The sequence below is a fragment of the Pterocles gutturalis genome, unplaced genomic scaffold, assembly GCF_000699245.1.
Source record: "Pterocles gutturalis isolate BGI_N339 unplaced genomic scaffold, ASM69924v1 scaffold5430, whole genome shotgun sequence".
Lineage (NCBI taxonomy): Eukaryota > Metazoa > Chordata > Aves > Pterocliformes > Pteroclidae > Pterocles > Pterocles gutturalis.
This window is the reverse complement of record NW_010143210.1, coordinates 30340-53710: the sequence shown is the minus strand read 5'-3', so window position 1 is coordinate 53710 and position 23371 is coordinate 30340. Positions and strand designations below refer to the sequence as shown.

The 23371-nt window shown below is 38.7% G+C and overlaps 1 protein-coding gene across 1 annotated transcript in view; it reads left to right on the top strand.

Annotated features, from left to right (window-relative positions):
* Positions 1–504: 504 nt before the first annotated feature.
* Positions 505–23371, top strand: part of MDN1 (MDN1, midasin homolog (yeast)) — a gene marked incomplete at its 5' end in the record, with an annotated part of 51191 nt that continues 28324 nt past the window's right edge. Inside the window, 25 exons of the mRNA XM_010084635.1 lie at positions 505–621; positions 1854–2062; positions 2540–2685; positions 3550–3752; positions 4890–5110; positions 6608–6721; positions 7517–7649; positions 8312–8421; positions 9083–9216; positions 9910–10070; positions 10425–10545; positions 11647–11857; positions 11999–12230; positions 13386–13512; positions 14409–14579; positions 14724–14938; positions 15038–15419; positions 15624–15733; positions 16375–17071; positions 18144–18305; positions 19144–19417; positions 20387–20622; positions 21281–21376; positions 21613–21707; positions 22427–22551. Coding sequence (XP_010082937.1) covers positions 505–621; positions 1854–2062; positions 2540–2685; positions 3550–3752; positions 4890–5110; positions 6608–6721; positions 7517–7649; positions 8312–8421; positions 9083–9216; positions 9910–10070; positions 10425–10545; positions 11647–11857; positions 11999–12230; positions 13386–13512; positions 14409–14579; positions 14724–14938; positions 15038–15419; positions 15624–15733; positions 16375–17071; positions 18144–18305; positions 19144–19417; positions 20387–20622; positions 21281–21376; positions 21613–21707; positions 22427–22551 — 4802 coding nt within the window. The remainder of the gene's footprint in view (positions 622–1853; positions 2063–2539; positions 2686–3549; positions 3753–4889; positions 5111–6607; positions 6722–7516; positions 7650–8311; positions 8422–9082; positions 9217–9909; positions 10071–10424; positions 10546–11646; positions 11858–11998; positions 12231–13385; positions 13513–14408; positions 14580–14723; positions 14939–15037; positions 15420–15623; positions 15734–16374; positions 17072–18143; positions 18306–19143; positions 19418–20386; positions 20623–21280; positions 21377–21612; positions 21708–22426; positions 22552–23371) is intronic.

Below are 23371 nucleotides of genomic sequence, written 5' to 3'. Positions count from 1 at the left end.
TGATAGGACAAGAGGAAACAGCCTGAAGTGACGCCAGGGGAGGTTTAGGCTAGATATTAGAAAAAATTTCTTCATTGAAAGAGTGATCAGGCATTGGAACAGGCTGGCCAGGGAAGGCATCCCTGGAGGGGTTCAAGAAACGTGTAGATGTGGTGCTTCGGGATATGGTTTAGTGAGTTAGGTGGTGTGGGTTGATGATTGGACTTGATGATCCTTGAGGTCTTTTCCAACCTTTATGATTCTATGATTGATTCTATGACTTTGCGTATTACTATATGGTTCACAGCTGAAGGTGTTGCATTTGATAACAGTACATGGGAGCAGTAATTTACATTTTCTTGAAGAGTGTCTTCCTTCTTAGCTTAGCAGTTGATAGGTTTCCTGTTACCTTATAATGTAATTAGCTGTTTGGCTTTTTGCTTGGCTAGTACCATTTTGATTTCAGATCAGAAAGGGATCAAATTTTTACCTTTTTATAACCATATACATTTCTTTTCAATATAGCCCTTCTGTGCTGGACCGCTTGAATGCTTTACTTGAACCAGGAGGCGTTCTTACCATGAGTGAGAGAGGTGTGATAGATGGCACAATTCCTACAATAGCTCCTCATCCAAATTTCAGGTGCTTGGCGTTTCTGCTTTTTTTTTTTTTCTTTTCTTTTTTCCCCCGTATGAAATTGCAGGTTTAGAAAAAAAATGTCAGCCATGGGCCAGTCTTTTGGTATTTTGAATGCTGTTCAGTTTGCCATGTACTGTAGTGACACTGTGTGTCTGACAAGGAAGAAAACTGCACTGTGGTAAGCATGTGATAGAGAGTATAAGAGGCTTGGCTTTATATCTCTGTTGCAGCACAGACTATTACACTGGGAAGTTCATAGCAGTATACCTCTACCTTGATTCTCCATTTCTAATTTAGGATTTCAGCACTTCCCTGCCTCACTGTAATGGAGTTGAGGATACACGTGTTGAAGATGGTGTAATGTTCAGATATGTTGGTAATGAAAGCTGGTATATGGACATAGTAATTTTCTTGCCAGCTTTTTCCATCCCATCTATAAATTTGAGTTTGCTGTAGTGACAGAACTTAAAAACCAACAAACCAACCAGACAAACAAAAAAGAAAAACAAACTAACCACAAAAAAATAAAAACTCAAAACCCCTCCAAACCAAACAGACAGTCTGTATTTTCTCGGACCTGAAGTAGTCTCCGGGGCAGATGGGAGGATGGGACGAGAACATACAGAGTATTCTGTATAATTCCTGTTTATAAAAAACTCATGAAAAGAGTATTGGGACTGATAATGCTCTGGTTCCTCTGAATTGGAAACAAGGTCTTTGACGTTTTAGAAATCTGGTTTTTCTGCATTGTGTCTCAAAGTGTTGGGTTGTTTTTTTTTTTCCTCCTTGCTCTTAAGAAATGTCTACTATTTCTAGTAACTACTTGGATGCTCTGGTTTTTGCATAGCACAGATTTATCTGAAGCTGTTGCTAAGACTTTTAAAAGTCTTCTCAGAGAAGACTATGCTCAGAGGTATAGTTTAACTTTTTTTGTAAGTAAGCAAATGATAAGATAGACATAGGTCAGTTATAACTTCATTAAAACCAATGCAATATATCTGTGGCTAATTTCAAAATATAATTATTCATACAGATTTCTCATTTAAATTCAGTAGATGTCTCTGGCTTTCTAGATATCAGTGTCCCCGTTAAGATTAATTTATTTTATGGAAGAGAAGATTTGGGTGTTCCAGAGTGATAGTTTAAAGCCCGAAGTTGTATCTTAAGAATGTAAGGCAGTTGGACTAGATGATTGTTGTAGGAGGACTGAACTATTTTACTCTAATATCCAACAGGCTTTTCCTTTCAATGGATCCTGTTCATGGGGAAATATCCAGAGCCATGCGGAATCGTGGGATTGAAATTTACATTCCTGGGGAGAATGATGGAAATGTACTGGACAATCTGGATTTGAAGTTACTCCTGCATGGTTTGGGTTTAGTGGGAGATAGCATCTGTGATGCGCTTATGGCTGTGCATTCAGAAACCAAGGCAGCAATAGCAGGTAAAAAAGTCTGTTCAGTATTTGTTAACAACTTGGGCTCGTTACATGTGTTTCGATTAACTCTTTAATATTAAAAAGCTTAGTTATTTTATTGTGTTATGGCCTGATATAAGTAAAGACATAAAAGTAAATAGATTGTTTTGGGTTGTTTTTTGCATTCTCAGGAATAGGTCTGAATCGTAAAAAGATGGTACCTGGAGTGTTTTGTAAGGCAACATGAGACACTGGCAAGAGTCAGTTGTCGATTGCTATAGGCAAAACAATATATTGTAAGTGAAAATCAGCTTGAAGGAAGAAAGCTTGAATGGAAAAAAATGGAAAAAAAGAATGGAACGAACCCATTTAATTTTCAGGACCCAGTAGGATTCATTTTTTTTAGATCTTCCTCAGGGTCTAAAGTGGTGTTTGTCCTCAAAAGGTTAAAGGGTTGACAATTACTAAACATTCATATTGCCTTAAATGCTGTGTATCTTTCAGGTTCTATGTCATCTTTGTCACCTTTGCTTCAGGCTGCTGTGTTGATTGTGCAGCAGATACAAAGAGGCTTTGGGTTAGCACAGGCTTTTTACAGAGCCTGTTGGGAAGTTTATGGCCGCTCACAACAACTGCAGATTAACCAAAAGGTAAAAGTCCTGTATTTGAAAGCTTTTCTTACATCATCTAGATATGTGAGAAATACCATTTCATGAGGCTACTGTTTGAGATCCTCTGTTTCCTAAGTGCCTGAACAAGGGTTGATGAAGATGGTGCTCTTGGAGAGACGAACCAAAAAACATCCTCTCAGGCATCTGTCAGGTGATGAAGAGAAGGGGTTAAGAGGCATTGAGACATTTTCTGTATCTTTCAGATTCTGAGTCTTTTTTGGCTCCAGTGCAAGCAGTACAGTTCTGCCTGTAACTCACTCTAACAGATGAGTTACAGCTCAAGAAATTGTGGTTCGGTTTGGGGTTTTTTTTGAATGGTGAAGTATGCTGAATTTCAGCTGTCACTTGTCCTTTTGTGACATATTTTCTCAGGCTGGTGGCATGCTACAGGAGAGGGGAGGTCAGATGGGTGAGAGTTGCATATGTTTATTCAGATGTTTCCCAGGGGATAAGTATGGTTTGTCAGACATTGTGTAGATAGTGGCTGACTCTTTCAGCATAAGGGAGCCAGAGAATATCCCAGTTGGACCGGACCCTGAGGCTTACTTGGTTTTTAACAGCTTCAGCTGAGACTTTGGGATATTAACACTGATGAATCTCTAGCCTGAAACACTGCACACTGTCATCTGGAGATAGCAACATTCGCTTCTTATTTTAAACTGTACAGTATGTATGGTTGGAATGTTCTGGTTCTTTTATTGTGTATGTTAAATAGTGTTTGTAGAATACTTGGTTTATAATGATTTTGTAATAAATAGATTTAATTAAAAAGTTCCCTGAACTGTTGTACTTGAATACATGTTAGAATATGATCATAAAATGCTTTTTGGTTGTTTGTTTTAGCTTGTGTTAGAACTGGTTAAGAAGCATGCTTCATCTCTGGCTTCCCATGAAACTTGGGGTGACTCCTTGCTAGCAATGGGACTGTGGCCAGACTCCCTACCTACAGGTCTGTTTGCAGCTGAAGACTCACTTCTTTCAACAGTCTGGAGTGATGCGCAGGTCCTAATGTGTTGTCTGAATAGACTAAGCCTTAAAAACTCCAGGTAGGCAAGAAACATTTTTTGTCTAATAAATGAGTAAGAAACAGGATATGTGTGAACTACTAGTGGCATGTCATTGTCCCCTGCAAAACTGTGTCTTGAGCGAATTGTGTGGGTAGAGACTGTGTTCATCATACTCTGTAACTGGGGCTCCTGTGTACTTTTCCATGCAACCACTGCAAATACAAGTTTAATCATTTACTGTTTTATTCTTCAGTACAAAAATGCTTGACTCAGTGGTATTCAGTCTTCAATAAGTACATTAGACCTATTTTGAGTTGAATTAGAAGTAGGCATTTACCAGAAAATGTGAATGTGAACACTGGGTTTACAAGGTAATAAGAGCACCAAAAATCTCGTCCTTCAGTTTCCTTCTGAGCTTTAAAAAAAAAGAGTATTTAACTAGGTTTAAATATACTAATGATCCTCTGTACCTCCTGCTTTCATTTCAACAATTATTTGTCAGTTATTTTAGGTCCAGTAGCTTCAGGTGAAAAAAATCAAATTTCCTCCTTCAAACAGAGCTGACTGGAAGAATTCTTATGTGCAGGGGCCATATGCAAGAGCTCTTTTAATGATTTCTTGTGCAATATAACTATTATTTTCACAACACCGGTGCAAAATCTTCCTTACCGCCTGCTTTGCTTAGTGGCCTCTTGTGGGCAGGTGCTGTGGTTTGCTTCCAGTGAAAGAACAAGCTGTAGAAGTTAGTACTAAGATACAGAGTTGAAATTGTAAAACCTAAGCAACATGCTGGTTTGGTTTTTTTGGGTTTGTTTGTTTGGTTTTTTTTTTAATCAACAACATTTCTCTCCTATCTTTTGTCTTTTTTAACTTAACCATCACATATCATTCTGGTGCACAAATTGATTATAATTTCTCATTGAAATGCTGTGCATGTTCACTTCTGGCACTGCATGAATTTTTTGGCATTAGTGAGTTCCTAATAGTAGACAACCCTAACTGACTTGAGGTTGGAAACTGGCTTTAAAGCTAAATAAAGGAGGAGAGATTATTGCATTGCTACTTGCTTACCTGAAGATAGTTGCATGCTGAGTAGCTTGACTTGCAAAATAGATTCTTTCCTGGAACTGGGAGTTGGAGCCCTTGATTTCTGGGCTTTGCTTCTTTGTGTTTCAGGACACTACCGCTGACTCTGCAAGATCTTCGAAAAATTATGCAGTCCACTAATCCCGAGAGTCTCAAATTCAGTGCTGTTGAGATAGATGCAAACTGGATGGATAAAATGGAAGTTCTACAGGCTTCAGTGAAATTGTTCATAGAAAAGGCAACCAATCAAGATTGGACGTTGAGAGTTAAATGGCTTAATTCTTTAGCCAAAAATCTGCCACAGGTGCTTGGTATGTAATTATTTAATTTTTTGCCTAAGAGCTGGTTTATTATATTTTCACAAATCATAAGTCTCCTATGAAAACATCCAGACCATTCAGATGATCTGATATGAAAGTTCTCAACTATCCACACTCAATTAAGGGCTTTGAGGCTCCATGGAAAGACAGAAATAGATGATTGTGCGTATTAGGGACAACAGGAGACTTTGAGCTGATGTTGTGTTTTAACCCGAGCTGGCAACTAAGCACCACACAGCTACTTGCTCACTCTCCCCCACAAGTGGGATGAGAAAGAGGATTGGAGGTAAAAGGTAAGAAAACTCGAAGTCCAGCCAGTCCCTGAGCAGCGATCTCACCCCTTGGCCAACTCCCCTAGCTTATATACTGAGCATGATGGATTTGGTATGGACTATCCCTTTGGCCAGTTTGGGTCAGCTGTCCTGACTGTGTCTCCTCCCTGCATCTTCCAGAAAAAGAAGCTGGGAGGGCAGGGGCAGTATGAGAAGCTGGAAGAGTCCTTGGCTTAATGTAAGGACTGCTTGGCAACAACTAAAACATCAGTGTATTATCACATTGTTCTCAGCACAAATCCAAAAACATAGCCTCATACTAGCTACTCTTAAGAAAATTAACTTGATCCCAGCCAAAAGCAGCACAGCTAAACATTGCCTTTTATTGTTCAGGCATGCGTGTAACTTGTACTGCTTCTGAACTACAGTTATTTTTTTGATGCCTCATGGTCTATGTAAGTGAGTATGCCTTTCTCTTCACAGTTGGTGTTTTTTTTGATAGTGATAGTAAAAGCAGTAAGATGCCTTCTATTTATTTGGTGTTAAAATACAAATAGTGAGAAAGCCACTGCAGAACTGAGATTTCCTGAAGCTGTGTTGCCTGAACATTCAGGATAGCACCTGAGATGAAGTATTCATTGCTTAATTCCGTTAATCACATTGAGCTTGTGGAGAATTTAGACAGGTATTGGTCTAAGTAATTCACACACTTAGCTTCCTTGTATGGTGTGAAATCTCAGACTGTATTGTCCCTACATGGGACAAGGGAGATTGCTCCCCCTTGATCTTGCTGTCTTTCCAGGCAGGTGTGTCTGTAATTTAGAAAATATCTAGAAAGTTACTTTAATGACAGGTATGCTCTCAGGTCTTTTTTTTTTTTTTCTTTTCTTTAAAAAAAAAAATCAAAAATGGATGCACTGAGAGGAAGATTTGAAGGTGTAAACTCATGTTTTTTCACAAACCATATTTTTAATAGCATAAATGAACTATCACCAGTTTAACTAGGACTCTTTACTGGATTTGTCTCTTTGGCCATGATATTCTGACTGCCTTTAAGGCCTCTTGGAGCTAATACAAAGTAAGAGCAACCAGCATGTCCAGAGTGCATGCACAGATGACATCCAGGCTGCTTGTGCTGGCTCAGTTGAAGTTATTTTTATTTATTTATAGTAATGCTCTGTCTTTTACAGCTATGTTCTCTCCCCTTCACCTACAGATCCAGTGCGGATTCAGCTGGAAGCAGGTGCTGTAGCCCTTGGTAGTTTCTATGCCAGTCCCCTCTCATCTGGAGTCAGTAACATGATCAAGTTGCTACAGCCAACTATGACAGGTACTTCTGAAAAAAGTTATATAAGGCATTGGTGCTTCTTTCGTTTGTTCTCTGAACACACTGCAGTCCTTCTTAGGAAATGTGTGTAACAAAACAAAGTCTACATTCTAACTATACATTGCTTTTATTGCAAAGGAGATAACAACAAAGCCATTCTTGCTCTCTAGAACTGCAAATATGTCAATAAAATTTGCATCCTATGGAAATTAGGTATGAGTGCTATGACTGTGAACCCTGACAGTGTATCTGTGGCCCAGGTGTATTCCTACAGCTCTGAGTTAAGTGATGTTCTTTAGAGTGATGCTTTTATCTGCTGACTTTCTGACTGGATGGTTTAGGCATCTTGTTTTTTCCCAGCATTTATTGTGTTGGCCCATCTGAAACCTATGTTAAAGCCTGTAATTTTCCCATGGTGTTTTACAGGGAGCACAGGCCCTTGGTTTCCTTTCCAGGCTTGTTAGGTGTGTGAAAGCTACCTACAGTGACACTGGGCTGTTGATGGATAGTGCTAGGTATCTCACCTGGACTGTGAAGGAAAAGGGAGCTGGACTTGAGTTTCCAGGCTGTCTTTTTGAGTACTCTTACCACTGCTTAATTTACTTTCACTGTTCTGTTTTATAAAACCTGCAGTCAACGTAATACTTTCCTGTTTTGGTATCTGGAGTGAGGAAGCTTAAGAGTGTGCCTTCCTGTTACGCTTCTTTCTTGTTTTTGCATAGGCAGGGGAATCGATGAAAGTCTTTCACTTAATAATGTTTCTACTGCTGTCCTGTCTTGATTTGTCTGCCTTCCCAGATGAACATGTGATGCCTCTGGACCCAAGATGGAATATGCAGTTTTTGGATATCATTAGAAATTCGATGAACTTTGATACAGAAATGGAGCACACAGATCAGCTTCTAATCCTTTTGAAGTCTGTAGCAAATCGGTGGGTTACAAAAAAAGCTTGTGAAGATTGCCTGATGCCTGTAATCAGCACTCTATAAACACTTGTGGTATCTGCCAAGAATGTCCTCACGTTTTGATAGATGTGATTTAAAATACTAGGCAGAGGTTTTGTACAGGTGTTTAAATTCTTTGCTTCCGTCTTCTGTAGATGCAGACTAAAACCAATCACTGACTACAGGGAGCAGAGCTCCCAGCATTCCATGTAGGCTGAAGTACTTAAAGGACAAACCAGAACTGTGGGATAAAGCATAAAAGAGGCAGAAGCAGCAGTGTGAAATCTCTCACATAAAACTTTAAATAGTTGCCCTGCTTTTGGATTTGGACGGCTTTTCCTAGTAAGAGCAAAGGGTACACAGATTTTGCCATTACAGTATAAGGAAGCAGCTCCTCACATATTCTACAAGTGGTGATGTTGCATCTACTTAGTAACTCACTACTTTTTCCTTCCTGGTGATTGCTGAAGTCTGGCTTTTTTTGAAGCTTGCTTCTGCAAAAATCATATTCAAGTGATTAGTTATGCTGCACCTGATCCTTGTTTCATAACGCAGTGCGATAATCAAATGTCACTTTATAGTTCACCATTCTTACAAGGCAGAGGCTTAAAATGGTACTGAATTTCTAACAGCTGTATTTTTAATTTAGGGCAGTATTGTTTCTTGACCGAGAAAGAAGAAGCTACACTGAGAAGAATTTGATGACCAGCAAGAAATCAAGAAATAGTATCTTAAGAATGTCTCTAGATTTCCGCAAAGGTGGGTTGATTTTCGCTGTTCATTTCAGTTCTGTGGTCAATTTGAAATATGGTTAATTTGCCCTGTTAGGAAACGTGTACTTTAAACCTGATATGTCCTGAATGTGCAAATAAGATTGTGAATGTAAAGCAGTCAGATGAGTACTAATATGACATGTAACATATTATTCTTAAATTAGATGAACCTTATGCTACAGCATTTATGTCCAGCCTCTACTAGGTAGTGTATGTCATTTCTCTTGTTTATCTAAACTTTGGGAAGATAGTGGAGAGAAAGTGGAATTGCATTTTGTCTTTAGCTAGTAAGAATATCCAAGTTCTTCACTGTTGCTTTTGTTCTACTCCTCTTTCTATAGTTCTATGTCATTAGGATGTTTACTCCTAAAACAAATTCAGTGAAGTTAGTATGTTGCATAGAAGGAATTGATCAATGTTTCCTTCGTTCTGGATTTTTTTTATATTAAATGCATAGAGGTAATAGAGAATAGTGCAAATAGTGGAGGAATACTTTTTGTTACTTTGATTCTTAGATCTTCTCCCCCCTTGCTCCCCCCCCACCCACCACAAAGAGGATCTAGTAATCAAATTGACCCTTACTTGCCATGTTATGTGGCTGCAGTGTTCATTCTCTCCCTTTCTTTCCATCTCCCTGAAACCCTCAGATCCAGGAAGTTACACCTGCCTTCCTCATGCAATCGTGGTCAACCTTGCTGCTTTCTTTGAACTCTGGGATGCATTTGCATTTCACTGGGTGAAGTCTACTCAGGTGGCCTTAAGTGATGATGACATGCATGATGTGAGTAGACTTTTCATAGTACGTGTATGGAAGTTATGTGAAAATAGTGTGCAGAACACACGTTTCAGGGACCGTGAAAAAAACCGCAGTGTTTCTATTGGTATTCAGAATATGCCTGACACTAGGCAAATTATCGTGTTTGTTTCGGTGACTGTATTTGTGCTCTGTCTTCTCATTTATTCTGTGTGGAATGTAGGTTTTCAGCCTGAAGGTATTCAGGGTGAGAATTATCTTACCTGAATGTACACACCTGGGACCTAGATATTCACTGTGCCGTACAAGTTCCTGTTTCTCTCAACTAATGATAAAGGGATTATCCACACAAATCTCGGATAAAGATCTCTGAACCTGGATGGTTTACATGCATGTCACAGGGGTTGTTCACTTCTCCCTCTCCCTTTTAAAACCCTGAAGATTATTTTGCTGAAATCTGACAATGACATTGTAGTCTTGGTGCAGGGTTTACTTGGTTTTGACTTGTGTATTTCCACCTGCCAGCAGAGCCCTGCAGTATTTTTAGAAAACACATAGCTGAGTGCTAGTTGTGTGCCACTAAGCATGAAGCATTGCATGATTCTGAAGTTAGTGGAAGTGGCAATGTTTTTACATTTTCTCTTGCTTGAAGTACAAAGTGTTCTGTAACATGCAGGGCTCAGCAATGGGAAAACTGTAACCTTTTTGGCTTGTTGTTAGATTTTATACTCCTTGCTGTGGCGTGACCGGTTCTGGGCAGTCTCTGACTCTCTGACAGTGGATTCACCTGGGTTGCCAATTCTGTCTCTGCACTGGCACTGGGTTATGAAGCATCTAATTGACAGAATTCCTCAGATGCTTATTGGATCAGACCAGCACAAGTGAGTGGCTTTGATTTGTGTTTCTGTTACTTGGTTGTATAAGTTACTCTTTTGTTAGTATTATAGCTAATCAACATTGTTTGCTGTTAGTGTCAAGTTGTGTTCCATTAGTGATGCAAGTGCAATGTGTTACATAGCTGTTCGTTTTTAAATTCAGGTTTCTTAGCATTGGGTTGCTACTTGCCCAAATGATCATAGGGAATGTTTACCCATTTGCAGTACTTTAAGTTACGTTACCCCTTTAGTGGAAGGTTAAGAGATGGGACTTTCCTTTGTCATATGTCTTTTTGCCTTTTTTCTCAAATTCTGAGCTAACTGTGTGGGCTTTTTTTTTTTTTTTTTTAAATCTCCAAGGGTTTCCAAGGAAATTCAATCTGTTTCACAGTATATTCAGAGCTGCTTGGCCAATCCTGCTGGTGTTTCTGCCAATATGAAGATACTGCAGAAGTCTCTAGGAAGGCCCCTTCCTTTTAAGGTATTGATATTCTGTTTGCAAAAGATTTGTTTTTCCAACAATGTCCAAATATTCTTTAAAATAAGCATAAAGATTTGTAGTACTTTTGTTCCAGGCCAGCAAAAATGTATTCCTTTTGGACTTGTTAGATTGATTAAAAAAGCAATTTCAGCATATATTAATGTACATCTTTTTTTGTGAAATATATCAGTTATCCAGACAGCATTTCTACTATTAGTAAGGCTTTGTATAGTTATTTAATATAGAGTGGTGGACAGATATAAAAATATCTCTGCTTGCTTTGTTCTGCAGACTTGTGAATATCAGTATGCCACTTGCTTATTTAGCGAACATGTGCTTATAGAATAGCGTGTGTACTTCCTTTTATACAGCATAGGATGGGGCTGCCTTATGACTTACCAAGACGAGGCCTCTGGACTCTGACAGGTTTTAGGTTTTTTTTTTCTTAAGTTACTTCACCAGTTGGTAACATTCAAAAAAAAAATCTTAGAGTAAAATTTTCTAAAGAATATAAGTTCCTTTTTAAAAGCGGGGCACAAGTGGACATGTAGGTTGCTCACAGTGGTGATTAGTAATTAGACCTAGGTTTTTGTAGCCTTATCTCTCAAAGAGACTCAGCTGTCAGAAATGTGCGTAGTTACTTTGTGGGACTTCAAAGAACAGTTAGTGCTTACTGAGAATTTTGGGAGGTTTTTCTAGGCATCCAAATGTATTTAAAATAGAGGTGAAAAGTGCCAATTTCTTCTAATGGACAGTAGCTTCTGGTGTTTTTTTATTAATTTATGTATTTATTGCCCTTAGTTTCGGTAAGTTGCTACATTGAGGTACTGTTTGTCTGCATAATCTATGTAGTTTCTTCAGGAAGAAAAAAAAACCTTGACAAGGAGGTGTTGTGGCCACCTGGTTCCATTTCTGTCTTCCTGATGTATTGAGTAGGGCTACAGAAGTTGTTGTTGCAGGTTGTTTATATGTACTTGTACTTCTGTCATCTACATGTGAATTTGAAATCTGAGTTCTGACTGCAGTCATAGATCTTGTTTGTTGTTTTGTTAGCAATGCTGAAACATTGTCACTTGTTCAATGTCCTTTTCCTGTTTCCAGGAAAAACTGGGCTTGGAATGTTTTTCTCAGTTAAAAGTTCTCAGCAAACCACTTAACATCTTGGAGCTAAAATTGGCCTTTGGAGAAAGTAGATGGCAGGAAAAAATGTGCTGTCTGAAAATTGCTGCCACTGGATGGAGGATGAAGAAAGCACTGCTGCAAGCTGATGGCCTGATAATTAGAGCCAATCACTTAGAAGATGTTAGTCTGGGTAGGTAACACTTTACAAGAGCCCAACTGGATGATTTCTGCCTTCTCCATTATTTTTATAGGCAATTGGAAAGGATGTGAAATGTTCACTGGCAATAAATGTTCACCTGCACTTATGTGCTTCTTACACTCTGTCAAACAGGTCAACTAAAGATTTTTTTGAAAGCTGTACATTCACAACTGAGAGCAGAAGGAGTTACATATAGTCATTCAGAAGAAAGGTTTGCTGAAGATACAATCTCCAACCACCTAGACCCAGCCATGTTAAACCAGCTCTGCGTTCGGGTTCAGCTGTGGCCTGCAATGGAACACATAGGCACGCTCTGGCAGTACAAACTGACAGCAGATTATGTGGCCAAGGCTTGTGCAAGGAGGTAAGAAGGTGGTTGGAGGAAGAAATCCTCTGTTCCTTTCATGAGATTCAGAATCCCTAGCTAAAAGCTGTAACTTCAGTACTTTACATTTGTATGTAAATCTCTGTGTGTGCATACAATATATATATGGCTGCATGTATATGCATATATATCTGTGGTGCACGCGCCTCTATGTGGTACACCCATATGCTTATATATATTTATGTATATACATGCATATGCACTCCTTGTCTGCATGCGGAATTGTACTTGGGCAGTTATAAAAAGTGTCAGCAAAGGGAGTAGTTTAGTGTTACACTGAGGAAGTAGTTTTCTTTTCCAGCTTTGATGATTCAAATATAGTAATGCTGATGTTCAAGCCCCTTGGAGTAAACACATTAGACTCCAGAAGTTACTTTATTAATGGTAGAAGGGATTATAGGCGTAAGAAAACTAAAACTTTTTATATAGTGAATGATATGTAATATTTTCCTTTTGGAAATACATAGTATTTGTCTTGTAATGAAATAGAGTCCTTCATATTAGGAATTAACATGAAGATGTTTATGGCCATGTTGCAGGGGGGCTACTGCAGAGGGACCAAGTTAGACCTGGTGATGGAGAAAGTACACTAGCATGCTTGCTTCCTTTTGTGTAAAATACACACATACTTGCAGTTTAAGTTATCATTACTAATTTAAGAAGTGTTAGTGTTGTTTTAAGAGGCCAAGTGTATTTATTTTTTGACTGTTTTACCATTCCTTAAAAGAGAGCTCTTCATTTATGGATTTCAGTGAGACTCCTAGAATCACTGATACACTCTTGAATTCAGCAAAGTTTCAATTTTCACAAGAACTGTAAAGCTGGAAGACAGTTTGTCACCAAATCTCTTGTATGTTTTGCTCAACATGTAGGTTATAGCTACAGAAGATGCCGCTTCTTCCCGCTTTTGTTGTATTTAGATTTTGCCAACTTTGAAGGATGCAACTGTTTTTGAGTATTATTTGAGCGTTTGTTCTTCTCCAGTGTTTAAAATGCTGTCATTTTAATGTTTGTATGGATTCTTCTTTATTGTGACTTTGCCTGCCATTATCAATTTGTTTTAATGTCCAAATAATTCATTTCATGTGCCCTGCTTAAGCATTTATTAGGTTGCATTTTTTTTACCTGTTACAGGGAGAACTGCAGTCAAGAACTAAACATGTGTTCAGATCTAGTTCAGCTTATAGCTTTTTTTCTGAAGTTGACACCAGCTGCTTCTTACCAGCTATCTGGACTGTGGCACTTGTTACACCTTACCAAAGTAAGAAAAAGTTTTAGTATAATTAGTCTTGCAGAAGTTTTCACAGACTCTTCAAAACAGGTATAGCTCTGTAAGATTTTTGACATGCAGTTTCTCTACCTGTGCCTTACAATAACAGTTCACTCTTTTAATAAGGAAGGTTATTAACTGTGAGCCTGCATAAAATCTAATTAAACCACAACATTAAAACATAAATAAAACCCAATGAAGTCTTAAATAACATAGTTCTACATGATATAGTCTGGTAATATTGTTCCGTTCATCCATCTGTGACCTAAGGGAAAACAGGAAATTGAACAGCAGGTGCCAGCCTGGTTGTATCTATGTATTCACAGTAGTTTTAAGCTGAAAAATACTTGCCTCTGTTCCTGTGCCTCTAAATTTTTTTCAGGTCTGTGTTGCAAATCAAATAGACTGAGACAGTTATTTGATTAATTTTCTGTAGAGCATTTAATATGTTAGAGAAATTCTAATTGGTTAATATTTGGCTATAATACAGTGGTGGTTGTGTTCCCAGAAAGCTCAGTAAACCAGCAAGTTCACTTGAAATGCTTTGGAGCAGCATATTGGATAGCTTTATCTCTTCTGTGCTTATGCAGCCTCATGTATTGTAACAAAAGGGTGCACAGTTGTAGACTAGAGACTGTATTCTGAAAACCTGCTCTGTAAACATGCTGCATATTTCACAGACAGGAGGCAGTGCAGACCTCAGGAAGTGTACTCTCTTATGTTGAGGAGAGATGCAAGCAAACACTGTGTGAATTTGAAAAGTATCTTGAGCAAGATCTTGTACTGTCCCTACTGAAAAACAGTATCGTACTCTTCTTGTTTGTGTGGTTGATTCGCTTTTGCTCCCTGTAAATTATTCTCAGCTCTGGATTTTTCTCTCTCCTTAGATATCCCCTGAAGAAATGTCTGTTCTGTCATCTCAACTAGTTAATGCTGCATTAACATCTTTTTGGAGCAGTACTTTCACCACGGACCCAGACTACTGGTTGACTTGGAAGCCACTAGCTGCAACAGAGGAAAAGAACTTTTCTAAATCCCATATGAACTGTTCTATGAAGGTTTGTCTCTTCTGACCTAATCAAACAACTAGGCTGAATACTCTTATTAAATAATTCAACAGCTTTATAAAGTAATACTGTAAGTTCTAGCACAGTCAGTGCAAGTTGCATCTGAACAATCTAACTCTTAATCTCTTAATTTAGGGCCCAGGTATTTTGACTCGAGCCGTTTTCTCAAAGTGCTTCTTTGAAATTCTAACTAGCAGCAGCAAGACAAGCCAGTGGGATGTGAGTGGGCTTCCTGTTCTGTCATCATCCCACGTGACACTGGGAGAATGGATGGAGAGAGCACAGCAGCTTCATGAAGTCAGCACTACACTGTGGACCAACCTGGCTGTCTCTTCAATAGCAGATTTTAGGTATTAAGACCTCTCCTCCACATGTGTGTTATTTAAATCAGGTATGTTACAGAACCTTGCTTACCACATTAAATTTTTTTCTTATTCCTTTGCCTCCAGACACACAGATGCTAGACTACAAGGAATAATGCTAGGCAGACAGCTCTCTGCCCTAGTAGATCTGGTTCAAATGGATCTTCAAGAAGAATTTTTGGAATGCTGTGAGAAACTGTACCTGAAGTGTCCTGGTGCATATGACTGCCTTCTCAAGACACTTAGAAGCATCACTGATCAGGATTTACTTCCTAAAGAATTCCTTTTTCTCCTGCTCACTTGCTTGCAGCAGTTCTTTGGGGAAGGGCTTAAGGAGTTATCAGAAACAGCTTGGCGAGGAAGCCTCTGGGTGAATATTGGTTTGGTGCAGATCCAGGTGTGGCTTCCGGAGACCAGGTTTGATCCAGCTGTTAAAAGAGAATACAAGCTCAAGTATGCAAAAGAAGAGGTGAGTGTGGAGCTAAGTTGGCTTTTACCTCTGTAGTGTATACAGTCCACACAAAGGAGTACTACTTGGGTGTTCTTGGGCAAATCTTTGGTTGTGATTTTTAAGCTATACAGTTAGAACTTCTTTTAATGTCCAAGAAGATGATGTACCTATTCAGTTACCAAAACCAGAACCTCAGAGAATGGTTTATTCTTCCCTTTTTAGTTACACCAGCTGGAGTGTGAATGGAAAACAAATGATTTTTCATCCCAGCTGCATACAGGAAAAAGTATTGAAGAGGAAGCAGTCAGCAACTATATTCACCCCCATCTCAGGTAACATCTCAGGCACTTAATTCTTCTTCTTTAGATTGGAATTTTCATCTTTGGGTGCTCGGGCTCCAAAGCTTTTTCTCCACAGCTTTATAAGGGTAGCTGATTTTAAAGAATCAATTTGCGTTGATTGAAGTGGTAAAGAAAAATACAGAAAGCTGTTTTGTTTACTTGCAGTGACTAAGGAATTATCTGTACACACTTTGTACTGCTGTAAATACAACTAAAGCAGTGGCCTTCATATCTTGATAAAATTGAAGCTATGCCCAGAAGAGAAAATAAAGCCATACATCTGAATTATGGTAGTTTCATTAAAATGTGACAAAGTTATCAACAAACCGAGATGAGAAGTTTTACCCATTGCTTCTACTAATATTACTTTTTCCTTAATGCCCACACAGCTGTTGTATACCGAGCAAAAATGTCATTGAAGTTTGAAGTGGTGGGGGGGCGAGGGTGCAGAGAAGAGAAGTACATATGCATGCTATATGGGTGTTGCTTTTTTGCTTCCATGTTTGCTGTTTCCAGCAAACTAGCAGAATATTTCTGATGAATCTTTTTTAGATATTATGTTAGATTATATATAGCATGTTTATAGGAAATACATTTATATGTCTAAACTGGTTGATGTTATTTCTTAACAGACTTTTGCATGAAAGAATGCAAAGGCTGAAAGAGCAAATAAGCAGTCTTTCCAGAAAAAAGGCTTTCAGGCCTCCAGCTCCTCCCTATGATTGCTTATACCAGGAGTGTCACCAGTACATCAACAGCATAGCGCGGGTTTCTTCAGTCCAAGATCTTTTAGCCCGCCTTCTACAGTTCCTTCGTGGGGAAAGACCTAAATCGCTCCAGGCAATACAAAACCTGTTAAATGAAGAAGCATCTTGGCAACAATCACACCATCAGTTTAGAAAACACCTGGCAGAGGAGTATGCTGTGTTCCCTGATGCCATCATTCCACTGCAAGCTGCTATCTTACAGTTGCAACATGGCATGCGATTGGTGGCTTCTGAAGTTTATGCAGTACTCAAAAGTTTTGTGCGTCCAGCCGATCTCACCAACCTCCTCACTTCTTTGTTGACATTTCCTTCTGTTTGCCATGCCTTCCCCACTTACTTTGCTCGTGCAGAGATTTTATGCTCAGTGAATTCAGTTGAGGTCCTCCATGGACTTAAAAAGTTTTCTCTGAAGCACTCTGAAGGAGAATCTGAGGGAGTACAGCAGCCTTGCCCAGCTCTGGAACAGCTCCTAGTGAATGCTTTGTTGCATCTTCGATGCCATGTACTATGCCGAGGAGAGATGGACCAGAAATCGCTGCAGCTTTTTAGACATCTGTGTCAGGTAACATCTGAATGCCAGTGGCCAGGATTCTTGCACTGAACTACCTTGTCCCCTGTACAAGAAAGACATGGATCTGTTGAAGCGGGTCTAGACAAGGGCCACAAAAATTATCAGAGGGCTGGAACACCCCTCTTGTGAAGAAAGGCTGACAGAGTTGCGGTTGTTCAGCTGGGAGAAGAGAAGGCTCTGGGGAGACCTTATTGTGGCTTTTTGCTATATAAAGGAGGCTTATGAGAAGGATGTAAAGAGACTTTTTACCAATTACCAAGGCCTGTAGCAATAGGACAAGGCGCAAGAGTTTAAAGTGAAAGAGGGTAGATTTAGGTTAAACATAAAGAAGTTTTATAGAATGAAGACAGTGAGGCACTAGAACAGGTTGCCCAGAGAAGTTGCAGATGCCCCATCCCTGAAAGTCTTCAAAGCCAGGTTGGATGAGGCTTTGAGAAACCTGATCTAGTGGAAGATGTCCCTGCCCATGGCAGGGGGGTTGGAACTAGATGATCTTTGGAGGTCCCTTTCAACCAGAGTCATTCTATGGTTCTATTCTTGATACATGATTCTAATTCTTGATAATTGTCAGTATAATGTTCTTAAATTTTTTTTTCCAATGAATTGATAAAAGATAATTTTAACATAATATAAAATACTGGATTAATTTATTTGGGTTTATCAAGGCATAAAATCATAGTCTGTAATGGTTACCAAAGATTTTATTTACAAAAAAAATCCAACAAAACCCAAAACCAACAAAAAAAAATACACCTAAACCCAAAAACCACACAAAAAACCCAAAATCAAATTTTGTAGAGAGTTTCTTTGTAAAATAGTTAAGAAAGGAGACTAGAACTTGACGAAGCACTCTGTTGCATACTGTTTTCTGTGCTTTTTCCTCATTGGCTTGTTGAGAGGGCAATTCACAGATCTTCCTTCAAGTTAGATGGTTTTGATTTTTACTGTTGTAGACTCTAGAGGAGGAAAAAGCCAGACAAGATAGATGCTGTCCCTTTGATAAAATACGAGGTGATTTTAAACGTTAACTTGTGTAAAAGCATGCTGCTTTGTGTTTCCTTAGGCAATTGTGAATGAATGGGATGAACAGGAACGCCGTGCCCAAGAGCGGGAGGCAATGGAATGCAGTCTGTACAGATACAGAAGTAAAAGTCATGGGAAAGGACGGAGTGAGGAAGAGGAGGAAGAAGAAGAATTTAGGAGGAGATTTCCTCTTCACGAAAAGGTAACAACTGTAACTCTCTGAAGAAACACAAAAATCATATCTGAAGTAGCTCCTGAAAATACATGCTCTGAGTAAAATAAGATGAGGAGTCAAACAGTTTTTCCTTCAGCCAAAAGAAAAATACGGGGTAGCTTTTAATAGAAGGGTATTGAGTACTGTGCTTTTAGTTTATTTTACCTTCTGGTTGTAGAAAGTTGTTTTTTTTTAAATTAATTTCCAGGCTCGAACTGTACAGTGGTTCAGGTGAATAATCCCAAGTTCCATAACTGAATGACAGTATTATTAGCTATTTGTTTTAAAATTCTGGAATTTGATTCATTTAGCGAGTAAGGTCGTCTGAGGCTTTATTACCTGTGAAGAAGGTTAATCTCGATTAAATAAAGCTGTGCGATTTTTCTCAAATTTAACTGGCCTATGTTACTGAAGTGTGTCTTCGCAAAGCAATATTATGCAGTACGGAAATCCATGAGAAAATGACATGCGTCGTGGTGTTGTTGGGATGTAATAGTTCAGGTTTTCAAGTGACCAAACCACGTTGAGGTGGTTTATCAGCAGATATGACTGCAGCTGCTTTCTGAGAGAGGTTTAGTTGGCAGCAGCTCAGGGGTCATTGTACTGCACTTTTGCCTGCTGCGGTTATGCCCTTCATTGTTCTGCTCGCCTGTGTTCTGTTTCAGACTGACATCTGAGCTGCGAGGCAGGCTCTGTATCTACAGAGTGCCAGCTGCAAGTCATTAGCATATTGCTGCAATGCCAAAAAGTTCAAAAAGGGAGATGGGGCAGGGAGGCATTAACGGAAGAAATTATAATTGACTTTTGATTATCATGTAATTTGCAGGACTTTGAAGATATCACAGCTCAGCCAAGCCTAGAAGAAAAAATGGAAACCGAAGATCTATTGGAAGACCAACTGGATGCTGATGGAGCCCTTTTGTCCACGAGCTCTATGCAAACAGTAATGACAGTTCATCAACAGTTGTGCTTAAACTTTGCTCGAGCCCTGTGGTATCAACAGAGTCTGCCTTCTCATCAAGCCAAACATTATTTCAGTACATTTCTTTCCTGCTATCAGACTGGTGCATGCCTGGTGTCGCAATTCTATCCTTTAATCGGTAAGATGCTAGCAATATTGCAGATGTGTGGGTTTAGTTTTGCAGTGATTTGTGTCAAATTAATCATATTGCAGGTCATGAAACAGACCTATCATGGGAACAATGCACCAAACTGTATTTTCTTTTTCCAAAGAATTTGACCCATGTTCATAATTGTCTTGGTGGAATGCTTTGATTTTTATTCTTTTTATGCATTTTTTAAAAAATCTATTTGTTACTACACGAGATCAATATAGTTTGAGAATAAATTGAAGAGTAAGTGAAATTTTGATCACTTTCAGCTGCATAATCCTGGGGAAGATGATGCAGTAAAACATACAATTAAGTTCATAAAGAATTGGTTTAAATGGAGCTTCTATAATTTCAAAAAAAAAAAAAAAAGTGTTGGGCTTTTTTGCCCTGAATTTTGGCACAGTTATGTGTAAATCATTGTAACAATGTGCGAGCCCTCAGGATCATTGCTTCTCGGAGCAGAACTATTATACTTCAGTTCTAATCTAATAAATGTATATGTGTGCATTTAAGAAGAAGCAGATAAGGAAGGGCTGCTGTCTCTACAGTAATTGATTTTTGTGTTTATATCTGAGGTGTAATATATGTGATTTTTTTTTATGTGTTGGATTACTTTTTTCACAGACCCTTGCTACTAATTTTGTAGTAAGTATCTCCTTGATGTGAATTTATGCACAGAGGAACTGGGTTCTCCTGACAGGATCACAGCCAACCTTTAGGATGATGATTTTACTTTTATATGAAAATTTGATAAAATAGAGAATGTAAACATTAACTATGTCTGTTTTGTTCCATACTCCCATCTCATTGCTTACATGTGGCATATTCTTACATCCTTGTCATACGTAATGTGCTAAGGCTTGAGACAGAGGGGGGGGAAAAAAACCCCACCTTTATTGTTCAACTGAAAAAAGAATTAATAGCATGTGTGATGTCTTCCTGGTTTTTGCTTCCTAGGTGCCGAAATGAACGATAGTCTTTTGGGAAGCCAACTTTTAGTTAGCACTCTTCTTCACAATACCTTTTTTGAGGAATTAACTTCAGACCTTATGCTACAGCAAGATGGCCCGTATGACTTCTACCAGCATCCTAATATTCAGCAAGTCCGACAGTGCCAACCTGTACTTGATAATTTTGCTAAAGAAGTAAACAGGTTACTGCAGGAATGGCCGGAGCATCCAGTACTTGTGCAGGTAAAGACACCTCAACAAATGTTTGGGGAAAACCAGAGCATTTTAGAATTGCATTTATGTGTGAACATGTGTATAGATATGCATAGACATGTGCGTGCATGCTCTTGCCTAGATGTTGGTATTACTTATGCAGATGTTTTGAAGTCATACATGTCTCTTCTTAACAGGTATTAGGTATTATTGGCTGTTCTGTTTTAGTTATGAAATGTTAAGTGGTATTCACTGCCTGCTCTGATCTTAACAGCTTTAAGCAATCTTCAGTCAGGCATACCTCAAAGATTCTTGAGGTCTCTTGCTGTTTGGGTTCCTGATTCTTTTTCCAAAATGCTTCCTTTCATAGTGCTTTAAAATTGGTATCTTCGGTCCCACATACGGGGTCTGTTTGGTCCTTGGATTATATTTCTTAGAGTAATGCAGCAACTCAGAATCAATTGGAATTCTCTGCATTAGGTCGTTTGTGCTTCTTTCCCTGAGTGCACTGGCTTTCACTGAACTACTAGTGAGTTTATACTAAAATGGGGAAGCAGTTTAAAATAAAAAAATATATTCTTATCTCTTGCAGGGAAGAGTTATGCTAATACAAATTAGCTTAACTTTATGACTGCTTTCTGTTGAAGAGCAGTTACTATAGATTGAATGCTTGTTTTTTATTCTGCAGCTGTTAGTTGTGGTGGACAGAATACGGAGTTTTCCACTGTCTAGTCCTCTCTCAAAGTTCCTGAATGGCTTGGAAATTCTTCTTGCAAAAGCACAGGTAAGAAAAGAAATAAGGAAAAGTTTTATTTTCTTCTTTATGCTTCCTTATTTATATTGGTACCATGATAAATACAACTGAAAGCTGTCTGCTTGCCAGGATTTGAGGAAGTAAACTTGCACCATGCTGTAAGTTTAAGGAGTAGGAATGTAATCCTACTGTAATCCAGAGTACTGCATGTGTCTTGCAAAGACTAATTTCTGGCTTTTTATAAAGGTGAACTTTTTTTTTTCCAGGACTGGGAGGAGAATGCTAGTCGAGCTTTGTCCTTGCGGAAACATCTTGATTTGGTCACACAACTGATTATTCAGTGGCGTAGATTGGAGTTGAAGTAAGAACTGTCCTTCCCTAATGCTTTTTTTTAGATAATGTAAGCTTTCATGTCTGTACTGAAACACATCCCAATGCAGGATTGCCTTGATCATGGAACATGATCTGTCTGGTCTGTGGGTGTCCTAGTAACAATGTGGGGGGGAAAAAAACCAAACTAGCACCTGTACTGGTTTGGAATGAGCATGTCCAGCCCTTGGTGACCCTATGTGTGTGCCTCAGGAGGACAAGTAACTACAGTACTTCATCCTAGTATTTTCCCAGTGTTCTCCTGTTTTCATCCTGGGGTTTACTGAGCCTGCAGCATTTTGTCTGTTTAACAACCTCCATTAAATTTTCCTTTAAAATTATTGTCCAGTCTCCTGTTAAGACCACGTAGAATTTTTATATCCCCAGAATGCCACAATCAGGAATTCCAGAAGTCTTCCTCAAGTTTTGTGAAAATAAACTTTTGAATGTGGCTCTGGCTGGTTTTGTTTTACCATCCCTAGTTCCTCCATTTCTTCTCTCATATTTAATAATATGGGAAAATATATGGCAAAGCACTGATCCTCACGACTTGGTTGTGTATATTAAGCATATGTGCAGATTATTCCATCTGTAAAATTTTCTTTTACTTTAGTAGAAACGAGAACAAAGTGTGTGTTGTTTTGGAGCCCAAACTACCCACAATATTTTTGCTTTATTTTTTTCTTTTCTCCAATTCCTTATTGTTTCCAGTTGCTGGTCAGTAAGTTTGGACAATATTATGAAGCAGCATGTAGAGAAATCCACAAAGCACTGGTTCTCAATCTATCAGATGGTTGAGAAGTATGTTCAAGAACAGACAGCGGCAAACACAGAAGGTAAGTGCTGCCATTACATGAATGTGCGATGCAGTTACTAAGGATGTGTAATTAAGGTCGTAAATGCCAAAGTTTTGACAATGCACTTTCAGGTGTAGTTCTTGTCCCCTTTGCCCTATAATAAATTCCATGACTGTATGGGGTCTTCCATATAGAGTGAACTTCACTTGGTATTTATTTCTGGAACCAGCTCTGTCTTTCATAGGTCCAATATTGTAGGTGGTGTAAAGGAAAAAGATGTCTGTAAAAAAAACATCTAAAAGAGAGTATAACTGTGGTAACTATGTCATGCACAGATAAACCTTTCAAACAGATTTGGAGTGTAGGAGGCATCCATCTGCAACTGGAAAAGGCACCTCATTTTTTTAACTGTACAAAGTGTAATTCATATCCCAGCTGAACTGCTTTTAACATTCTGTATGAAGCCTAAAAATTTCTTACAGTGAGTATGTTTTGGTACATAGTGTTCTTAGCAAATCTGTCTGCAGGTATTCATGTTACATAAAACAGGGGAAAGAATATAAATTTTGGGGAGGCAAGGGACTGAAAGCTAATGAAATTGAAAAAATGAAAGTAACATCCTCTGGCACGAGGCAAGGTTCTTCCAGTCTCTTGACTGATTATTGCACTTCCTTATTGAGCTTCAGGTCCTTGGGTTATTTTGTATCTCTAGTTGGACAGCATGTCTTCTTCTGTAGGCAATACTGTAAAAGATGCTTATTCTCTACCAGATTCTTCTAAGATCTATTTCTGTCTTCATGATTTTGAGGAGTTAAGGTACTGGCAGTGACTAATTTGTAGCATAGCTCATCATGACCAA